At 38.1% G+C, this 20,134-nt stretch overlaps 1 protein-coding gene across 5 annotated transcripts in view; it reads left to right on the top strand.

The window, feature by feature from the left end:
* The window catches only part of LOC100466240 (24-hydroxycholesterol 7-alpha-hydroxylase), an 88,692-nt gene that overhangs the window by 52,766 nt on the left and 15,792 nt on the right, over nucleotides 1-20,134 (top strand). For 4 of the 5 annotated variants that reach the window (XM_019799431.2, XM_034648103.1, XM_019799430.2 and 1 more), the window contains 3 exons: nucleotides 6,787-6,920; nucleotides 15,215-15,310; nucleotides 16,167-16,255. In XM_019799431.2, the coding sequence (XP_019654990.1) occupies nucleotides 6,787-6,920; nucleotides 15,215-15,310; nucleotides 16,167-16,255 (319 nt within the window). The remainder of the gene's footprint in view (nucleotides 1-6,786; nucleotides 6,921-15,214; nucleotides 15,311-16,166; nucleotides 16,256-20,134) is intronic. The other variant, XM_034648102.1, reaches the window with a different exon arrangement.

Genomic DNA, 20,134 nt, shown 5'->3' with positions numbered 1-20,134 from the left:
GCGCCCCCCCAGTATATTTTAAACAAAGACGTTTCTTTTCCTAAGAGACAGTTTATATTTTCCATGCAAAATAGCCACATATTACAGGATTATTCAGATTCTAGGCTAGCCATTGTCCACATGACTTAGTTATATAAAAGATGTGTGATAGAAATCACACAGAATTTATAGTACTTGTAAAATTCAAATGCTGGAATTAAATCTGGATTTCAGAGCAATGGGAAATACAATGAGGAGCAAACCAGCAGCTTGTTCCCTTGATGCCTGTTAGTCAGGAATTTCTATACAATGCCATATAGTAATTGTTTTAGGCTGTATGGAGCATAAGGTCTCTGTCACCACTACTCAACTCTGCCATTAGAATGTGAAAACAGCCCTAGACAATATATAAACGAATGAGTGTTGTTGTATTCCAATAAAACTTTATTTGCAAAAACAGATGGCAAGATGGATTTGGTCTGCTGGCCATAGTTTGCCAGCCCATGTCCTTGGCTGTAGCCTCATATAAGGAAAAAGAAGAATAGGACCTGAATATATATGTAAGCTCAAGTCAATGACCTCCAGAAGGTACATTGGCATTCTTGTTCAGATGAAGACAACGTCTTTGCAGCTATAAAAATGATAAAATTTTGGACCAGTTCTGAAATTCTGGCCAATTAAAAGTTCAATCAGAGCTAATTATCACATTAAGTTTTAGGGCTCAAAATAAAACCCCTTTGCTATCTTGTACTTTGATGTTAAAAAAAGCTAGTGACTTTTGGTGTCAATACAGTTGACCCTTAAACAACATTGGCTTAAACTGTACACAAATTTTTTTAAATAAATATATTGGACAGTATTGATAAAGTACTGACAGATGATTTATCTTATAAACAGATGGTATAAACTTATGGTATTCATAAATATGATACAGTATTGTCAATGTATTCTCTCTTCCTTATGATTTTCTTAATAGCATTTTCTTTTCTCTGGCTTACTTTGTTCTAAAAATACAACATATTATATGTAATATACAAAATATGTGTTAATCAGCTGTTTATGTTATCAATAAGGCTTCCAGTCAATAGGAGGCTATGGGGGGGGCGGCCTGGGTGACTCAGTTGGTTAAGCGTCCAACTCTTGGTTTCTGCTGGGGTTGTGGTCTCCTGGTCGTGAGATCAAACCCCATATTGAGCTTGGGATTCTATCTCTCCCTCTGCCCCCTCCCCCCATCTTGGTTGCTTGTGTGCTCACGTGCTCTCTCTTTCTCTCTAAAATGAATGGATGGATCTTTTTTAAAAATAGGCTATTAGTAGTTAAATTGTTGGTGAGTCAAAAGTTATTACATGGATTTTGAGTGGCAGATGGGAGAGCAGTCAGCACCCCTAATCCCTGCATTGATCAAGGGTCAACTGTGTATCCATTCAGAATTTCTGATTTAAGTCTTATTTTTTGCCCACTAAGTATGTTTCCCTCCATTGTCTTAAAGAGTTAATTTAAAAACTGGTAATAAAAACTAGTTTAAACCCAGATTATTTAATAAAATTCAAGTGTTTCTCCTACTTCTTTCAATCTAGAACAGTGGTTCTTAAAGTATGGTTGCTGGGCCAGCAGCATCAATAGCACCTGAGAACTTGCCAGAAATGCAGATTCTTAGCCCCCACTTCAGACTTACTGACTCAAAAACTCTGAGGGTAGAGCCTTGTGATCTGTTTCTTAACAAGCCTCCCAGGGGATGCCGAGGCATGCTTAATGTTGGAGAACCCCCGGTCTAGCGTATACCAAGTTCTCCATAAATTCTTATTTGTTTGAAGATTCTCACATTCTCCCTCAGAAATGTCTCTAAAATTTGACTCTCCTCTGCATCCCTCCCATTGTTGTTACACAAAATGAAAACTTCTTAATTGATTTCTCCCTCCACTATTTTAGACATTTATCCATTTACTCATTCAGTAAAAACTTATCAAGTGCCTACCATGGGCCAGACAGTGCGCTACATATTAGGGATACATCAAAATATAGAAAGAAGAAGATTGTGAACAACATGAAATCATATCCAACAATCAACAATAAGCCAAATTATTTCATATACTAACAGGAACTCTAAAGGAAACAAAACAGCTTGTGAGTGATTTGGGAGACATTAGCTGGTAAGGCAAGGGCTTCCTGAGGAGGAAATAATTTAGCAGAGGTCCAAAGGATAAGAAGGAGCTAGCCTTTCAAACAGTTGGAATAGGCAGAAGAAATAATAATAATGATGATGGTAACATTTACTGAGTTTTTGCCATGTGCCAGTCAGAGTGTAAGAGTTTTACATGTATTAACACTTTTAATCCTCACAACAGCCATATAGGGCAGATACTTTCATTATTCCTATTTTGTAGGTAAGCAAACTGAGGCACAGAGAGATTGGATCATTTATAAATGTCACACAGGATTCAGTGTGAGATGAGATTAGAGGGTTAGATGGGGTCTCATTTGCCAAAGTAAGAACTTTGGATTTGATTCTAAATAGCATTGAAGCCTTTAATGGGATCTGCACAGGGTACTGACTTGGTCTGATTTACTTGGTCCAAAGGATGATAGCAGAGCCAGGTGGGAGCCGGGAGTGTGATGGTGGCTATCACCATGGGCCAGCTGAGACATGATGGTGCCTTTGGACAAGAATGGTAGCTATGGAGATGGAGTGAGGTGAATGGCAGCCGGATCTATTTTGCGGATAGAAACAACACGTTGTGGTGACTAATTAAATGGAAGTAAAAGGGAAAGGATCATGGATGACTCCCAGGTGTTGGGCTTGAGCAACTGGATAAATCTTGCTACCACTTTCAGTGATGGCAAGACCAAGGGAGGAAAGACTTTATTTCAGTGGGGAAAATGAAGAGTTCTGTGTTGCCCAAAGCGTGCTTCAAGATGTCTTTCAGACATGCAAGCAGTGCTATCAAGAAGCCAGTTAGATAAAAATAAGGTGGAGCTCAGGAATGTGATCAAAGGCAAAAGATAAAATTCTTGTTATGACCAGCCCATTGATGGTATTTTATAGAAAAGCATTTGTTTTGAATCCCCAAGAGAAAGAATCTGTCTAGAGAAGAGAAAAAGACCCAGAAATGAAACCTAGCCACTCCTGGGTCACACTCAGAAGTTGGATAAAGGAGCCAGCCTGGGACTTCAATGGAGCCCTGAAGTCACTTGATCTAGTGACTTCCAGCACTGGACTGTATTCTCGTCAGCTGAATTCCTCTTCTGTGAACATGTCCTTTACTTTGGTGTATCCAAACCTTTGCTCTGGTTTTACTTCTTCTGAGAAGCCTCTCTGACGTCTCCTTCCCAACCACCCCTCCCCATCCACCCCAGTCTGGTCACTGTCACCACTGTGCCCCATAGCACATTGCGTGCTTCAGCGTGGTGACACTTACCCCATGTTAACTACTTTCAGTTCTTTGCCTTCTCTATCAGACTATGAACTTCTTAAGAATCAGGGCTCTTCCATTCATCTTCATCCTCAGCACTTGGACACTGCTCAGAGGTTCTCAGTAAATCCTGCTGGGTGAATGACTGAAGACTTTCTCAGACCTGGTATCCAATTAGTATTGGATAGGCTCTCAGACTGTAGCTTTTCTCCCACCTGAGGTTTCAGAGAAAAGAATCACGTTATCAGCTATGGAGCAGCAGTTAATCAGGAAGACATGCCTTCTACAGAGTCCTTACTAACTTCGCAGTAATACTAATGGCAACAGTAATAGATAGCACCTTGTATTGAACACTTTCCACATGTTACACAGGGCTCCAAGTTTGTGTGTCATTTATAAACTCATAAATTAGAGCCTCAGAATTCCTCATTTTAACACTGTCTGGGGAAAATATTTACCCTTCCTTTTCTTTAGTTTGAGAATTTATTGTCTTTTTATTGTCTTCAAACTTAAATTTCTTGTATCCCCTGCCATGCTCAGTTAGCACTTTGCTCTCCACTAAATGCCAAATAAATATTTGTTCACTTGATTTAGTAGTGATAACTCTGGCATCTGCAACAATCTCAGTCATTTTTTCAAATAAAGAATTTCTAATTCTGACTATGGGTTTCCTCAATTATTTTTTCTGAATTAGCTTAGAAAGTACAAGGATACTTGGAGAAGAGTATGAAGAAGTTAAATTTTGGTGCCATTAGCTTTCTGTGGCATATCAAGATAGTTTTCTGATGGTAATAATTCCTTTGGCTCAAAATAACTACTTGTTAGAAGATTTGGCCACAGGCACGCCCAGGCTTATGGTATGTGCTGGTAATGCTTAGACAAATGAAAACCAGGGTTTGTTTTGTTTTTTGGTTTCTGTGGCTTTTTTTTTTTTTTTTTTTTGGAAGGATTGTCTTAGGATCCATAGCCATTACATTATATGGCTAACGATCTCTGGTGCCCTCATTAAATAGCTATTGATGATGCCTCTATAGTTAATGGGAGTTTTAAAAATTTTGGGAACATTGGCATAAATAGCTGCCTCTACTGGGGGATTTCGCAAAACCTGTAATATGCTAATGTGTTCAGTGAATCACCAATAGAATGTTAACATTTGCTGTTATTTGGTTGGTCATAAAACCTTTTTTCTGCTTTAAACATTCCTAATGTTCTTTCATAGAACCCAACTTGGAAAAACTGTGATATTTAGGCTGTGAAGATGCAGAAAGCATATCTATTGTTTTCCAATCCTTGTTATGAAAAAGCAAAAGCAAATGTTTTGTGAGACACTGTCTGTGAAGGTTAACAAGTAGTCCATAAGGTCACTTGTCCGTTTTTAATATTAGGTCACTTAGGCCTGAGCAAATGAGCAGAAGCTCTTAATAAAGAACTGTGCTGTGGGGGTGCCTGGGTGGCGCAGCCTGGTGAGTGTCCAACTCTTTGTTTCAGCTCAGGTTGTGATCTCAGTGTTGTGAGATCGAGCCTTGTGTAGGGCTCTGTGCTCAGTGCAGAGCCTGCTTGGGACTCCCTCTCCCTTTCCCTCTGCCCTTCCATGCCGCTCTCTCTCTCTGTCTCTGTCTTTCTCTCTCTCAAATAAATAAATAAATCTTTGGGGAAAAAAAAAAGAACAATGCTGTGTATCGCTATTTCATTGCTGAAGTTTTCATCCTCTCTTCGCCCAAGACAGGAAGTCCCCAAATTCCCCAGTCTCCACATTTTCCAGAATGGCACTGAAGATGGCCTATAATGACCTCAGTGGATCTCTCACTGTTCCATCACGTTTACCCTACCTTCTAGGCCCACTACACCCATTGCCATTTTCTGAACATACCCATACTTTCTGCAGTCTTCCTTTTACTCTTCCGCTTTCCTTTGCCTGGAATATTCACTCATTCCTCTCCCCATGTTGAAGTTGTTAATTCAATATTTATGTATTAAGGTCTACTCTCTGCAAAGAGCTAATTATAGTTGTAGTTTTAGAGGAAGGCACTCACAGAATTATTTGCTTTTCCTTTAGTTGGACACGAACCTCTCTGCTTTTATATGAGAACAAAATATTAGAATATTTTACATATCACAGAACAGTTTTCTTTCTTGCATGGTGTACCAGTTAATTGTGTGCTTGTCTCTTACCTCCTAGTAGACTAACTATATTGCAAGAATGCCTTAATTGTTGTAACCCTAGTAGAGCCTAACTCAAGTCCTGGCCCTTATTCAGTGCTCAAGAATCTGTCGAGTTGAATGGAATGTATAGGTGCCTCTGTGGGTACTAATAGAACTATAGGTCAAAAAGCGTGGTTCCCAGATTCCACCAACCAAAGACATTTGCTTCTGAGTACTGGAGTTCCATAGGTACTGACAGATAAGATTTCCCAGGCAGCACCCACGTAGACCTCTCCTGCAGACTGGGCTTGCTTTAGAACTAGTCTTATCCAGAATCTAAGAAAGACATGGCTGGAGACCTTACATTCCATTCTTACCCATTCATTCCCAATACAGTGGGGAAGCAAATGTGAAAGTTGACTTAACTAAACTGACAATGTTGTTGACTTTTATTAAGCAAATACTGTCAAAATCAAATTGAAAGCTGAGTTGTTTTAAATAATTTTCAAAATGCAAACATTTCATCTGAAATACCATTAACTGAAATGTCTCATTGGACTGAAAGGACCTAATCATATTTTGGGTCATAGAAAGATTGACCCCAGTCCTTTTTCAGGTGTCTTCAATCTAAACATAAGCTGAGGTATGCATATTACATTAGGAATGTTTGCTGCACCTATGTTTAGAGGGAGAGCTCGTCATTCCAGATGTAATACATGTGCCCCATTGTCCCTTCCCTCATGTTCGTTTTGGGCCTTCTGAAACGTATGTTTAAAAAATCAAAAGCAAGAACAAAAACGAATCATCAGGGAAGAGGTAGAAGGAGTGAGGCAGGTGGCTTCGCAGCTCTTTTACTTTATGCTTTTGATGCCAATCTTTTATCGCTGTTTCCTTAAGTGGAAGAAGAATTTGGACAAGAAAGAAGGAAAGGAGTGAAAATTGAACCCCTTTCTGATGGACCCTATCTTAATCATTTGATAGCCACAGGAAGGTGAAGACCAAAGTTGAATCCCAGTCCATCACCTTGAAATAATGAACAATGATTTGATTTTTGGGGCCATACATTTGATCTTGGTAAAAAGAAAATGATAAAAAGAGGCCCTCAGTTACTAAACTTGGTATGCAAAAAGTAATAGCAATGCGAACACTTGTTGTCAGAGGCAGCTTCTAACCTGTGCTCATGAGCTCCCACGACATCACTTTCTGGCTTCTCTAAGTCCACCTTTTAAAAATGTTTTTGAAATTCTCTTTACAGGTAAAGATAAGATGAAAGTATCTGAGGATGACTTGAAGAAACTCCCACTAATCAAGTGGTGTATTTTGGAAGCCATTCGTTTAAGAGCCCCTGGTGTCATTACTAGGAAAGTGCTGAAGCCAGTTAAAATTTTGGTGAGCTTTGGTTGGGTTTTAAAAATGAGCACTGGGTATTATATAAGACTAATGAATCACTGAACTCTATCTCTGAAACCAATAATATATTATATGTTAATTAATTGAATTTAAATTTAAAAAATCAATCAAAAAAAAAGAGGAAAAAAATAACCAACCTTCAAAGGGAAAGAAGTACGTATTTTGCTCGTATATTATTAGATAATTCCTGAAGTTCCGGGAAACACTAGTGATGCTGGAACAGGTTACTAATAAGAGTTATGCAGCAGCATCTTATCAGTATGGTTATTTATCTGTTGGTGACTATGTTAGCTAAAATATAACCCTTTACTAATCATTCTGGCTATGTGATATCATATCAGAATTAGTATAATCCTATAGAAATCAAGCAGGTGGATTAGTCTGCTGAACCAACTAGTAAGTAATTCTGAGCAACCCTAGGTTGAGGACTTGAGGGTATGAGGAAAGTTCCTTTGGCTAACTGGAGGGTAGTTTCAGGCCACAGATAACAGCTATGGAAACAGCGGGAATGCTGTGGATAATAGCAACTGATCTTAGCAATCAGCAGCTGAGTGAGGGAGAGAGGTCAAAGCAGGAGAAAATTCTCAAGTGCCCCATGAAAGATGTGCATGTGGCTGACTTTCAATTCAACAGGGAGAACAAAATATTTTTTTCAGAATGGCTTGATGTAGGGCCTGCATTATCCAGTTAGATCACATTTAGTCAGCCCTCAACTCTTATGAGCTTTTTTACACACAGTTTGAGAGTGCTTGGATTCAAACCAAGAAATATTTTTAGTAGTAGAACACAACAGACAAAAAAAAATTCAAATTTTATAAAAATTGCAACTTGCTACATCAAAAGGAGACATAGTTTATTTAACAGATCTTACATAAATTATAGCATTTAGTTTTAGTGGGATTTTAACAATTTTTGTTTTTAAATAATCTGTTAAGTACTTTAAAATATGAGTATAAAAAGGGGCACCTGGGTGGCTCAGTCAGTTAAGTGTTTGACTCTTGATTTCAGCTCTAGTCAAGATCTCAGAGTCTTGGGATCAAGCCCCATGTCAGGCTCCTACTCAGAGGGGAGTGTGCTAGAGATTCTTTCTCTCCCTCTCCCTCTGTCCCTCCCCACCCCTTACCTCTGCTCACACTCTCTCTCTCTCTCTCATAAATAAATAAATCTTTTAAAAAAATGATTATAAAAGGATATGCTTTGAGGAGACATGGTCCAACAACTTGGTGTAATTTAGTAGAAGAATATGTTTATTACTCTGAATAATACTATAATTTTTGTTGAACTTTTATTAGACTTTATTTATATTCTGGCTAACAGATAATTAGCTGAATTACAGAAGTTATTTATCTGCTGGTAGGTATCTTGATTGTTGTTTTAAGTATACAGATCCTATGCATGCTTTGTTACATTTATACCTAAATATTTCAGTTATTTTGGAGCTTTTGTAAATGGTATTTTTAAAATTTTGGTTCTCAATTGTACGTCACTTGTTTGTAGAAATGCAATTGATTTTATGTGTACACCTTGTATCTGCAACTTTGCAAAACTCAACGTACTTATTTGGTCCTACAAGTGTTGTTATAGATTCCTTGGGAGTTTCTATGTAGATAATATTTTACTTCTCTTATTTCTTTTTCTTGCCTTATTACGCTGGCTCTAATGTCCAGCACTATGTTGAATAATAGTAGTGACAATAGATATCCTTGCTTTGCTCCTGATCTTAAGAGAAGAGTCTTTCACTATTAAGCTAGATTTTAGCTATAGGTTTTTGGTAGATACTTCTTATCAAGTTGAGGAAATATGTCTCTATTCCTAATTTGTTGAGAATTTTAATTATGAATGGGTGTTGGATTTTGTCCAGTGTTTTTTGGATTTTTTTTTTTTTGCATCAGTAGATATAATCATGCTTTTTCTTTTTAACATGTTGTGATGGATTACATTTATTGATTTTTGAATGTTGAACCAGCATTTCATCCCTGGAATAAATCTCATTTGATCATGATGTATAATTCTTTTTATACATTATTAAATTTGTTTTACTAGTATTTTCTTAAGGATTTTTTGCATCTCAGTTCATGAGAGATAGTGATCTGTAGTTTTCTTTTCTTTCTTTTTCTTTTCTTTCTCTTTCATTTCTTTTCTTTCTGTCTATCCTCAGTACTGTTTTGTCTGGTTTCTATATCATGACAATCTCTTAAAAAATATTTTATGCTTTCCTTGCACCCTTTCTCATGAACACTAATAGTCTGTATTTCTTTCCCCTCTCTTCCACCCTCTCTCCTTTCTCTCTCTCTTTCCTTTCTTCTGTCCTTCCTTCTTTTGCTTTCTTTATTTGTGTGTGTGTGTGTGTGTGTGTGTGTGTGTGTGAAAGATCATAAAGAGAAAAATCAGCAGTATGTTTTCCCTCTTCTTCTTCCTTAACTCTTTTCTTTTTCTCTTATTTCCTCTTTCTGACCTCAGATTATAAATTTGTTGTGGCCATTAACATCTCATATTTTTTCAAAAGTAATTTTACTTATTCAAGAACTTTACCAAAAGAAACACCCAAAATCAAACACGTGCACACACATATACACTCCTGCATGTGCAACCCGCATGACCCTTTATCTGACATGCTCCTTGTATGACATCGATACAGAAACCTATGTTTCATCATAGTATAAAACTTTGATTTAAACATTTTTTAACATTATTATACTTCTCATGCCTCCGGAGTTTGAATATTTATTTCAATGGCCTTATAATAGGCCACTGAATTGATAGCTTAAATATTTAATTATGTCCTAAGTCTTGAGAATTTAGATTGTTTTCCTTTGTGGTTATTTTAATGTGGTAATTATTTGCATCTTTGTGCATAGTAAATTTTTTTAATGATTATTCTTGAAATATGTTTTAGTAGTGGATTATTGGTCCAAGGCAATAAGCACATTCATGATTCACTGCATATGATCCTCTTACACAACCAAACTGTTTTATAATTCCAACGTTATGGATTCCCAATAAAAATTTTTAATTAGAAGTAATATATGTCTGAAACGATTAGAGAAGTTATAAAAAGATCATAGTCTCTTACCTCCACTTCCTCAACCAGATAGATCTAGGCTCCCTCCAAGCCCTAGTGGTGGCTCTCTTAGTGATAAGGCAACCCAGAGACATGTGCTCAGGATGCCATCCTCCAAAAATGTTCCAGAACTTCCTTTCCTTATTTTTCACAATATTTTTTTAATATTTGTAAAAGATGCAGCAGTGTCTTCTGTACTTACTATTTCTTTTATAGATAAAATAAATACAACCTTTCCTCTGAGCAGGGGTACACTAATCACTGCGAACTTCTCCCTGCAGAGTTAAGGCTTTAACTTGGAAAATGACAAGTTGCACAGCTTTTTCTTATTATTACATAGATAAATCATGGTAATTATTTTTAAGAAGGAAACCATTAAAAAAAGCTAGAAGAAGAAAATAAAGATTGCTTGAAATTTTACAAGTGTGATAACCACTAAGAGCATTTTGGTATTCTCATAATTTCAGATTTTTTTCCTGTAGTCTATGCATATTTTAAAACTCAGTTGGGACTGTACTGTGCTAATTTTCTCATTATCTGTTTTTGTATGAATAGTAGTTCACAGAAGTTTTCTGTCTCAATAAAAGACATCTACACCACTATGAATTGTAGCATAATAATCGAATATGTGGACATAGGATCAACTTTTAAATCAGTTCCCTATTCCTAAATGCATATGGCTTCCAGTTGTTTATAAACAGTGCAAAGATGGGCATCTGTGTAGCCAAATTCTGGTAAACATTAGTAATTATTTCCTTAGTATAAATTCATACAATGTGGTCCTTTTAACCTTCATAAATTTTCGTTGAATATATGAATGGGTCCCAGAAATTTGGATTATAAAAACATTTCAAATGGGGTCATCTGTGTCAAGTAGTGGCAGAGGCTCATGTTTGTTCCCCTGTTGGACAACTGGTCAACATTTCTTGTGAACACTGCAAGTGCTCTCCTACTGTTCTTTCCTGATGCTGTCTGAACATGGTCTCATTGTTTATTTTTGCTTCTGTACTTATTCCTTTCTATATTTTTGAAACAAATTAAAGTGGTCAAATACTATCTACTTTCTTTGACTTATTCTATTTCTTCTTTTTCTTTATTATACGATTTTTCCAAAACTTTTAAACTTCTGCCAGTATTCTCTTTTCAAGGTTTTATGCTTTTGGTACATAGTTAATTTGCAAGAATGCCCGGAAAAGAGTAAACAAGGAAGTGCTGGAAAATACGAATAATTAAACACTATTAATTATCTTCTCAAGCTATTAAAACATGTTATAAAGCCACAATTAAAATGGTGTGAAATAAAATAAAATAAAATGGTATATACTGGTGTCAGAGTAGATGTTCAGTATCAATATAACAGACTGGATAGATAACACAGAAACGATCACTTTTGTACATAAGAATGTAATATAGGATAAATGAATCATTATAAGTCAATGAAGGGGAAAGTGTGGTTTGGGATGACTGGTTAAAAAATGGGTATTTTTTAACTTTAAGAGTAGCAGTTCTCAAACTTTTGTTCTCAGCATTGCTTTGTACACTTAGAATTATTGAGAACCCCAAAGGTTCTCAATAATGGGGTGATTATATCAACCCATATGAACTTCATTAGAAACTAAAGCTGAGAAATTGTCATAATATTTATTTGGTAAATAAAAAATAACAAGAAAGATATTACATGCTAAAATAATAGCATGATTTTATGAAACATAACTGTATTTTCCAAGCCATAAAAAAAATGTAGGAGAATAGCATCATTTTAAGTTTTTGCAAATCTGTCTAATGCCTTGCTAATAGAGGACATCTGGATTCCCATAAATGTGTCTGGAATCAATCTGTTGTGATATATTATTTCCGTTCATGGAAATGAAGAAAATCAGCCTCACGCAGACATGTCACTGGAGAAAGAATAGATACTACATAGTCTTTTCGATATGGCTGTTCTCTCATACCTCACTGAAACTCAACAGTGGGAGTTTCTCTCTCTCTCTCTCTTTTTTTTTAAAGATTTTATTTATTTATTTATTTATTTATTTATTTATTTATTTGAGAGAGAGAGTGAACATGAGCAGGGGGAGGGACAGAGAGAGAGAGAGGCGGAAGCAGACTCCCCACTGAGCAGGAACCCCAAAGTGGAGCTTGATCTCAGGACCCTGAGATCATGATCTGAGCCCAAAGCAGACGCTTAACCAACTGAGCCACCCAGGCGCCCCCAACAGTGGGAGTTTCTTAAAAGTTTGTTGCAATCTGAAATATCAGTGAATTTTTTGTACTCAGTTACATGAAAATCCCTTGGTTTGTCCTATACTTTGAATGAGTCTTTTACCCAGGAATGATTTTTGATGTCTCAGAGCCTCTGAAAAGGTCTTGAGAACTCCTGTAAGTTTCTAGACCACCTTTGAGAATCATTATGTTAGAGAGAAAAAGGATGTCAGAGCTTAGGTTTCATCAATGAAGCACAAAGATGAACAGATTTGAATGTATCACATTAAAATTTAACATGTCTTTTTTAAAAAATATAATGCAAGTTAAAAATAAACCAAAAATTATGAAGAAATGTTAATATAAGTACAACACAGGGGTAAATAGTTTTAATATTTGAAGAACTTGCAGATCAATAAGTAAAGCATGGATATCACATGGATTAATGAGGACGGGACATGAACACAAGAGTTCATGGGAGAAAATAACGTGGAAAACTGCTCAACAAATACATACAAATGTGTATAGCAACCAAAAAAAAAAAACCTATTAAAAACGTCAGATTAGCAGAGAAGAGGGCAATGAAATTGACTTTCATATATTATAGGTAGAAATATATTTAGGCACAAGATTTGAGGGAACAGTTGAGCAAAACATATGAAAAGCCTTGAAAAATATCCATGCCCTACGTCTTCTGAACATCTGTGTTAAAAGATTTTATATGAAAAATGCTTTGTGGAAGAAGATGCTTTTGATGGCATTATTTTTTATAGAAAAAAACCCTAGGGAATGATAAGTTATTTATGGTTTAATCTACCCAGTAAAAGATTAAGCAAGCATTGGAGATAAAACTTCACAATGTGTCTACAATATAAAGGAAAAAATACTTATGCTATAATATCAGGTGAACAAAGTAAGATTCAAAAATTAACTATTCAGCATGATTAAACTATGTTTAACAACAACAACAAAACACTAAACTTAGATAAAAGTACTGGAGGGAAGTCTAGCCAGTTGATGACTGGTTTTTGATGTTAGCCCTCTGGTTGTTTTCTAGCTTTTTCTATTTTTCTGAATTTTCTAGAATTTGGATAGCATTTTTTATCACGCATAAGTGTATACTCTTTAAATTTTTTTAAAGATTTTATTCATTTTGAGAAAGAGCATACATGAGCCGGGGGAGGATCAGAAGGAGAGGGAGAGAGAGGATCTCAAGCCGACTCCATGCTGAGCGTGGAGCCTGATGTGGGGCTCTATCTTAGACCCTTTATGCCATTCATCAGCCTGGCATTTGCTGCTGTGACAGGAACTTCTTTCTGATCTCCTCTGTGTTGCTAATGTTAATTCTGTTACTGAGATTCCATCTGAAGTCTTTCACTAGCTGGTATTGTAGGCTGTGGCAGCCAGCAGTCTCCAAGTTATAATTATGGGTCAACAGCCACTGAAGGGGTCTATTCGGTATGGAGGGGAAAAGCAGCTGTTTGACCTGCCTGGAGCCCTGTCCCAGGGCTGTCCCCAAACCCATCTCCAAACACACATCAGGGCCCTCAGCAGCTGATCTCAGAGTTAGCCATGAGCTCTCTAACCTCAGTTCCAGCAGGGGTAGAAGAAACAGACAGGCCTGGGATCTCACAAGTCTTTTCCTACTTCAAAAATGCTAAGAGGGAACCAGCAAAACTTCTCTCTTCCCAGTTTGAGAGTTCTTTCCAGTGTTCCTCGGACTGCAATTGCAAATCTCAAGCAATATTCAGCCCCCACTGGAGCCAATAGGGCTTCTCTTTGGTTAAAAAATGATGGCCCCAGGGTGCTGGGTGGCTCAGTTGGTTAAATGTCTGACTTTTGATTTTGGCTCAGGTCATGATCTCAGGGTCGTAAGTTGGAGCCCTGTGTCAGACTCCACACTGGGCATGGAGCCTGCTTAAGATTCTCTCTCTCCCTCTGCCCCTCCCCCACCTCTAATAAAAAAAAAAAAAGACCCCTCCCCATATGCCACTTCCTGCTACCATAGAAAGACATATTTTTAATTGTAAGGTGCTCATATTCTAAATGAGTAAGGTAAGTATTTGCAAATATCTTGAGGACATTTCAAAATTCTGCAGTGTTAAATAGATAAGTGGCTTCCAATGATTGGGTCCGGGAATTACTAATAAAATGTCTCTTCCTCAGTAAAGTTGACAGCCGTCTAGTGGTTACACACGGTGAGAGAGTTCTTTGTCCTGTGGTTCCTGAACATGATGATATAAGGGTGATTTTATGATGTGGTTTTTGGTTCTTAGAATAATTTCCGTATCATGAAAACCTACGATAACATAAACGGGGAAGGACAACGCAGACTCTCCTGCCTGAGGAAACACACTGCTTAGCCTCAGTGCACAGCCGCAGGCATCCCAAACACAAAATCAACCAGAGAAACACACAACACTTGCTTTGTCCTATGTCTTCCTACCCAGTTGTCTTCATATTCTTTCTGCCCTAACAGTTGCTTCAGGAGTAAGAAAAAGGGAGAAAGAGAGAGAAAGGATCTACTGCCTCTTCCCTGACACTATCATGAGTGTCCCCAGAGACAGAACACCCACTGGCCCTGTCCTCGGTGCACTACGGCCAGTGTCCTGTCTCAGATTTTTCTATTCCACAACCACAACCTGGGGGTCCACTGTGACTCCCATCATCAAAAGCCACTTGCTGCACACCCCAATATCAACCATCAAAAGCTGCATCACAGCAGACATATACTAGTTTCTAAAATGTTCTCATTTATCTCAATTACCTAATATTTTTCCCTGTGTAACCAAATTTATGGGCACATGTAGCGAATCATCAGAATTAGAACGTAGCCATTGCCTAAGTTGGAAAAGAGAAACGATCCTTCCAGGAAAGAATTCGATTCTTGGCCATTGATTATAAAATGTGTAAAATGTATACAATATTGTTGGGGCATTATTTTTAATGACCCAAACTCTCCTGAACGCGGATTTAAAAAAATGACTTGAAACCAATTCTTCTACCATAGAATTACACTGTTCCTTGCGGTGACTTGTTGATGTTGTCTCCGTTTTGGCTGCATAGAAATCCAAAGTATTTTCCTGAACCTGAATTGTTCAAACCTGTAAGTTATCTCTTCCAATATGCATTGTCCTTCGATCTTAATTTTTTTTATGCCAGGAGTATGAATTCGTCGATTAACTTTCGCTATGTCATTAAGCAGCCCTATTCTCTGGTAACTAACAATCAAGTTGACTACAAAGGAAAAATTAGGCTTGTAATATGGATGGTATAACACAGAGTTTGTAAAGTTTTGGGAATAAGATCCACCAACTTTAAAGTAAATGATCTGAAACCAGCAAAGTACGTTAAAGTAAATACGTCTGGTTCTAACAGAAGACTTATTTTATATGGTCAGGCAGTTGGTCCTGTTATTGGTTTCCAAGGAGTATAACAAAAGAAAAATAAGGCAAATTAAAACTGCTTTGCTGTTTCTTGAAATTGGGGAGTTACGGGGCTGAGCAGAATCTTAAGAGTTCATTTAGTCCACTCTCTGCCTTTAGGTAAAACTTTTAAAAAATGGCATCCAGATGTATTCATTCCACATCCCAAGTTCCCTCCACTAAGCAGGGCTGCCAGTAACTTATACTGAATTTATTACCAAGGGCAATTCTGTGATGGAGCCCGAGTCTTATTATAAATAGTCTTCCTTTTCTGAGGTCAGCTCTGTGCTTGATTTACATTATCATTTACATTTACCACTTAACAGAATTCTTTTTAAACCTTTTTATTTATTGGTTCACATTCCAAAAACACAATTGTGTCTGATATTAATAACAGGTTGGAAAAAAATTACCAACAGCCCTGCAACTTTATATGCAAGGATTAGCTGTACAAAGTCATTTTTAGCCTAGAGAAATAAAGTTAAGCTTATTTATATAAGGCTGATTTGGAAAAAAAAAAATGCTTTCTTCCCACAGGAACGTTGGAAAAAGGCAAATTTAGAGAAGCATGCTTTCTTGGACTGGTTCGTGGCATTTGGAAGCGGGAAGTACCAGTGTCCTGGAAGGTCAGTGAGACAGCTGCGCCACATTTATCCAGAAAGTCTAAGAAAGATGATGGCTCCGAGGGGGGAAACTTTGGCTTAACTCCCCTTTTCTTTATTATCAAACTGCAGGGAGATCCAGGGGACCACGTTTTGTTTGGTTGGCTAGTTGTACTGTGCAGTGTCTTTGTGGGAATGTCTACGGTGGCTTCTGATGGGAGACCTCATGAGAACAAAATATTATAATTGCTGCTGCGTGATGAAAGTGGGGTTATTAAAAGGTTTTTTTATAGAATGGATTACAGTGGGGCATGACTTAGGTTATATAATCATGCTTATCTTCCGTGTGAGAGACATGAAGTGGTAAGATCTACCAGATTTGGAAAATAATTAGAAATGGTATCGATCAAGGGGAAGGATTTGTGGAGGATTATGGCTTGAATGTAGGTGGCTGGAAGAGATGGTGGAAATGGAGAAATCAGGAGCAAGAGCAAGTTTGGTGGACAAGATGTTAAGTTTTCCTTTGAAAACTATTTAGTCTGAGATGTGGCAGATTATGTATCATATGGGGCGCCTGGGTGGCACAGCGGTTAAGCGTCTGCCTTCGGCTCAGGGCGTGATCCCAGCGTTATGGGATCGAGCCCCACATCAGGCTCTTCCTCTATGAGCCTGCTTCTTCCTCTCCCACTCCCCCTGCTTGTGTTCCCTCTCTCGCTGGCTGTCTCTATCTCTGTCAAATAAATAAATAAAATCTTTTAAAAAATATTTAAAAAAAAGAATATGTATCATATAACCCAAATCTATAGGTTAAATCTGAATGTTGAATAAATGTAACAGTAAATAAAACCTCCATAGTCTAGTTTTTCTATTGTTTCTGCTTTTAAAAGTCCTTAACTTTTCTGTTATTTATTTTAAGTAGACAACCCATGAAACATTGTTTCTAAAGACAGACAAAGCAGCATTTTTCAGGAAGAGAATGACTTCATTTGGACAGTATTCTAGCAAGATGGATCTTTGCACTAGGAATTTAATCCCACAGATCTTTAGTATAATCCTCAGAAAATTGCACCCATTCTAAATTTGTATACCAAGAGCCAATTTATTTTCTCATGTACCAAATACTTAGTGAGTCAGAGAAAATTGCCTTTAAAGTAGCTGACGATCAAAGTTCATCATGAACACATTGTCTTGTGGCCTTGCAGCTGTCACCCCTTGGAGTTCAGGTCACTGAGGCAGTATGAGAACCCGTCTCAGTAGTGAACACAGAAGTTTTTGCAGAATTTAGTAAATTAAGTATTTAGTGCTGCTATCAGCTGCCAACCAAAAATCAGAATGGAAGAATATTGTTCCTACTCTGAAGAATAGGAATTCTGGAAATATAGTTTGGAGGAAGAACCCCTTACTAGGCATTTCCCCATAGCTGGGAAGCCCCTGGGTACAGGCAGGCAGGGAACTCTTCCCAGTAATCCTATTACTGGCATTTTTTTTTTTTTTTTTTTTTTTTTTTTTTTTTTTTTTTTTTTGCAGAAGGACAGGAGAAAGCAGTGAGAACTACCAGACTTCTTCAGCAATGGTAGCATGCAGAATGAGGTGATGCCTTACAGTGGAGGATCTCCTCTTAAACTATGAATTTAAATAAAGGAATAGGACAGGGGATTTCCAAGGTTGAGTGGGTATCTCTGAGAGTTGATGATCTCAGCACAAAGGAATGTGCTTGCTATATTGCACCCCCCCCCCACCTCCAGCCAACAGCCTTGATTTCCCTTGCTTCCCATCCCTACAAGAGCATGCCTGGTTGGCTGTCTCATTGTGGTCATTGATACGGGTTACATTCCAGTGTAAAGCAATAGCCCTGATCTTTGGCAAGATACCTCCCTTACAAAAGCTTGCTCAGATAAGAAGAGGGTATAGTCAGGGTAAGTCTACAACACTTGAGAAGTGGAAATGAAGCGTGGATTCCTCAGGAGTAGAAACTGCGATCTCCACTTTTTTCTGTGCGTTTGGGTCCTTCATATATCCTGGGGCAGTACTAGGCCACCAAGTCATGGACTTTGTCTTGAATTTTTAATGAAAATCACACAGCGATGGGAAAATTCGTTCAAACATAGGTCCCCTGACAGTAAATTAGTAGTAATAGTTGTATTCAACCGAGCAGATATCTCTGGAACATCTAATATTAGTATGTTTATTCTTTCATTCAGTAAATATTGAGTGTATGCTGTATGCCAGGATAGGGTTCTAGGAGTTACCTTGGAAAACAAAATAAAGGATGAAGTCCCTTCCCTCAAGGAGGTTATAGTCTAACTCAAGTCACCTCAGGAACCCCTGGGGAAATTCAAAGACACCAAACACTCCTGAGTCACTTATCATGTAGCTGGCGAGATGAGACAGAGCAACATGAAAAACATGAAAAATCTCTACTTACCAGCATAAGATGACCCGTGAGAACTGCCAGACGACATGCATACAGAATAACCACTGTAGGAGTTTTGAGGAAGGACATTAGAAAAGGCTGTATGGACGAGATGGGAATCATCACTACGCAGCACAGAGGAAAGCATACCTTCCCAGGGGGCAGTGATATCAAAGTTTGAGGGGAAGAAGAAAAGAAAGCCCTCAAAGGAATGGAACGGGGTGCAATGTACCTGTACGTTGGGGCTTGGGAAGCTCTGCGTTCAGTTGTTGCTACATGTTTCTTTGAGCGATAATACAATCGTAATGATTGTGCCTTATTCAGTAAAATAGCCTCGCGGTACTTGGAGAAGTACTTGTATACTTAGAAATAGCTGATTGCGGGCGCCCGGGTAGCGCAGTCGTTGGGCGGCTGCCTTCGGCTCAGGGCGTGATCCCGGCGTTCTGGGATCGAGCCCCACATCAGGCTCCTCCGCTATGAGCCTGCTTCTTCCTCTCCCACTCCCCCTGCTTGTGTTCCCTCTCTCGCTGGCTGTCTCTCTCTCTCTGTCAAATAAATAAATAAAAAATCTTTAAGAAAGAAAGAAAGAAAGAAAGAAAGAAAGAAAGAAAGAAAGAAAGAAAGAAAAGAAAGAAAGAAATAGCCGATTGCTTTTGAGGAGCGAGCACACTCAAATCTCTATGGATTTCACGAGAAGTTGCAAATTCAATTTACTCTGAGGAATTTGTTACATAAACAAATGCATCCCCTCAACTCTGGTTGTTAAGTAGACTTGAACAAACTGTATTTACTTATCTAATTGTTTCCTAACATGTTCCCTATGCTGTGCACATGTCTTGGAGGGCATATAAAAAAAGGGTTAGAAGGGAGGGTGGGAAAGGGTGGATGCGGTTAATTCCAAGAAGGAGTCAGGCTGCCAGACCCCTTTATGAATTTTTAGCCCTGGTTCTCTCTCTTACTGCTTTCCTGAGGAGCAGTGACTCCCTGAAAGGAGCCCAGAAACCATTGGCAAAATTGCAGTCATTGCTTTCCCAGCCATTTCATTTTGACACTTCATTATGAGGCTAAGATTTAAGTCTGTCAAGAACAGAAGAAGCAATTCAAGACTGACTTTTGATACTCGGGCCAAAGTGCTCCTAAAATAAAACATGTTCATTTCTGAGCAGAAAATGTCAGAGAAGACCCTCTTTTCCTTTTGTTTACAAAGTCAAGCTCCAGCCCCTCTGTGCAACACAGAATACCTGGACAGGATTTGTATCTGTGGAGAGGAAGAAAGGGCACTCTGGGCTGGGGGTCTTCCATTGGTCTCCCCTCTTTCTTTTTTCTTTTCTTTTTTTTTCTTTTTTGGTGGGCTTTCTCCCCTCACCCAACTCAGTGACTGCTCTTGAACAAGTTAGATGTCTCCTGATCAGAAAGAGGGTTTAATTCCTAGGAAATGAGGACGGAATTAAAACCGTATGGTATCACTGTACTGTCCGTGGGCTGTTGTC

The sequence above is a fragment of the Ailuropoda melanoleuca genome, chromosome 19 (genome assembly GCF_002007445.2).
Source record: "Ailuropoda melanoleuca isolate Jingjing chromosome 19, ASM200744v2, whole genome shotgun sequence".
NCBI lineage: Eukaryota > Metazoa > Chordata > Mammalia > Carnivora > Ursidae > Ailuropoda > Ailuropoda melanoleuca.
The sequence above is the reverse complement of the archived record's forward strand: the minus strand, read 5'-3'. Positions and strand labels throughout refer to the sequence as shown.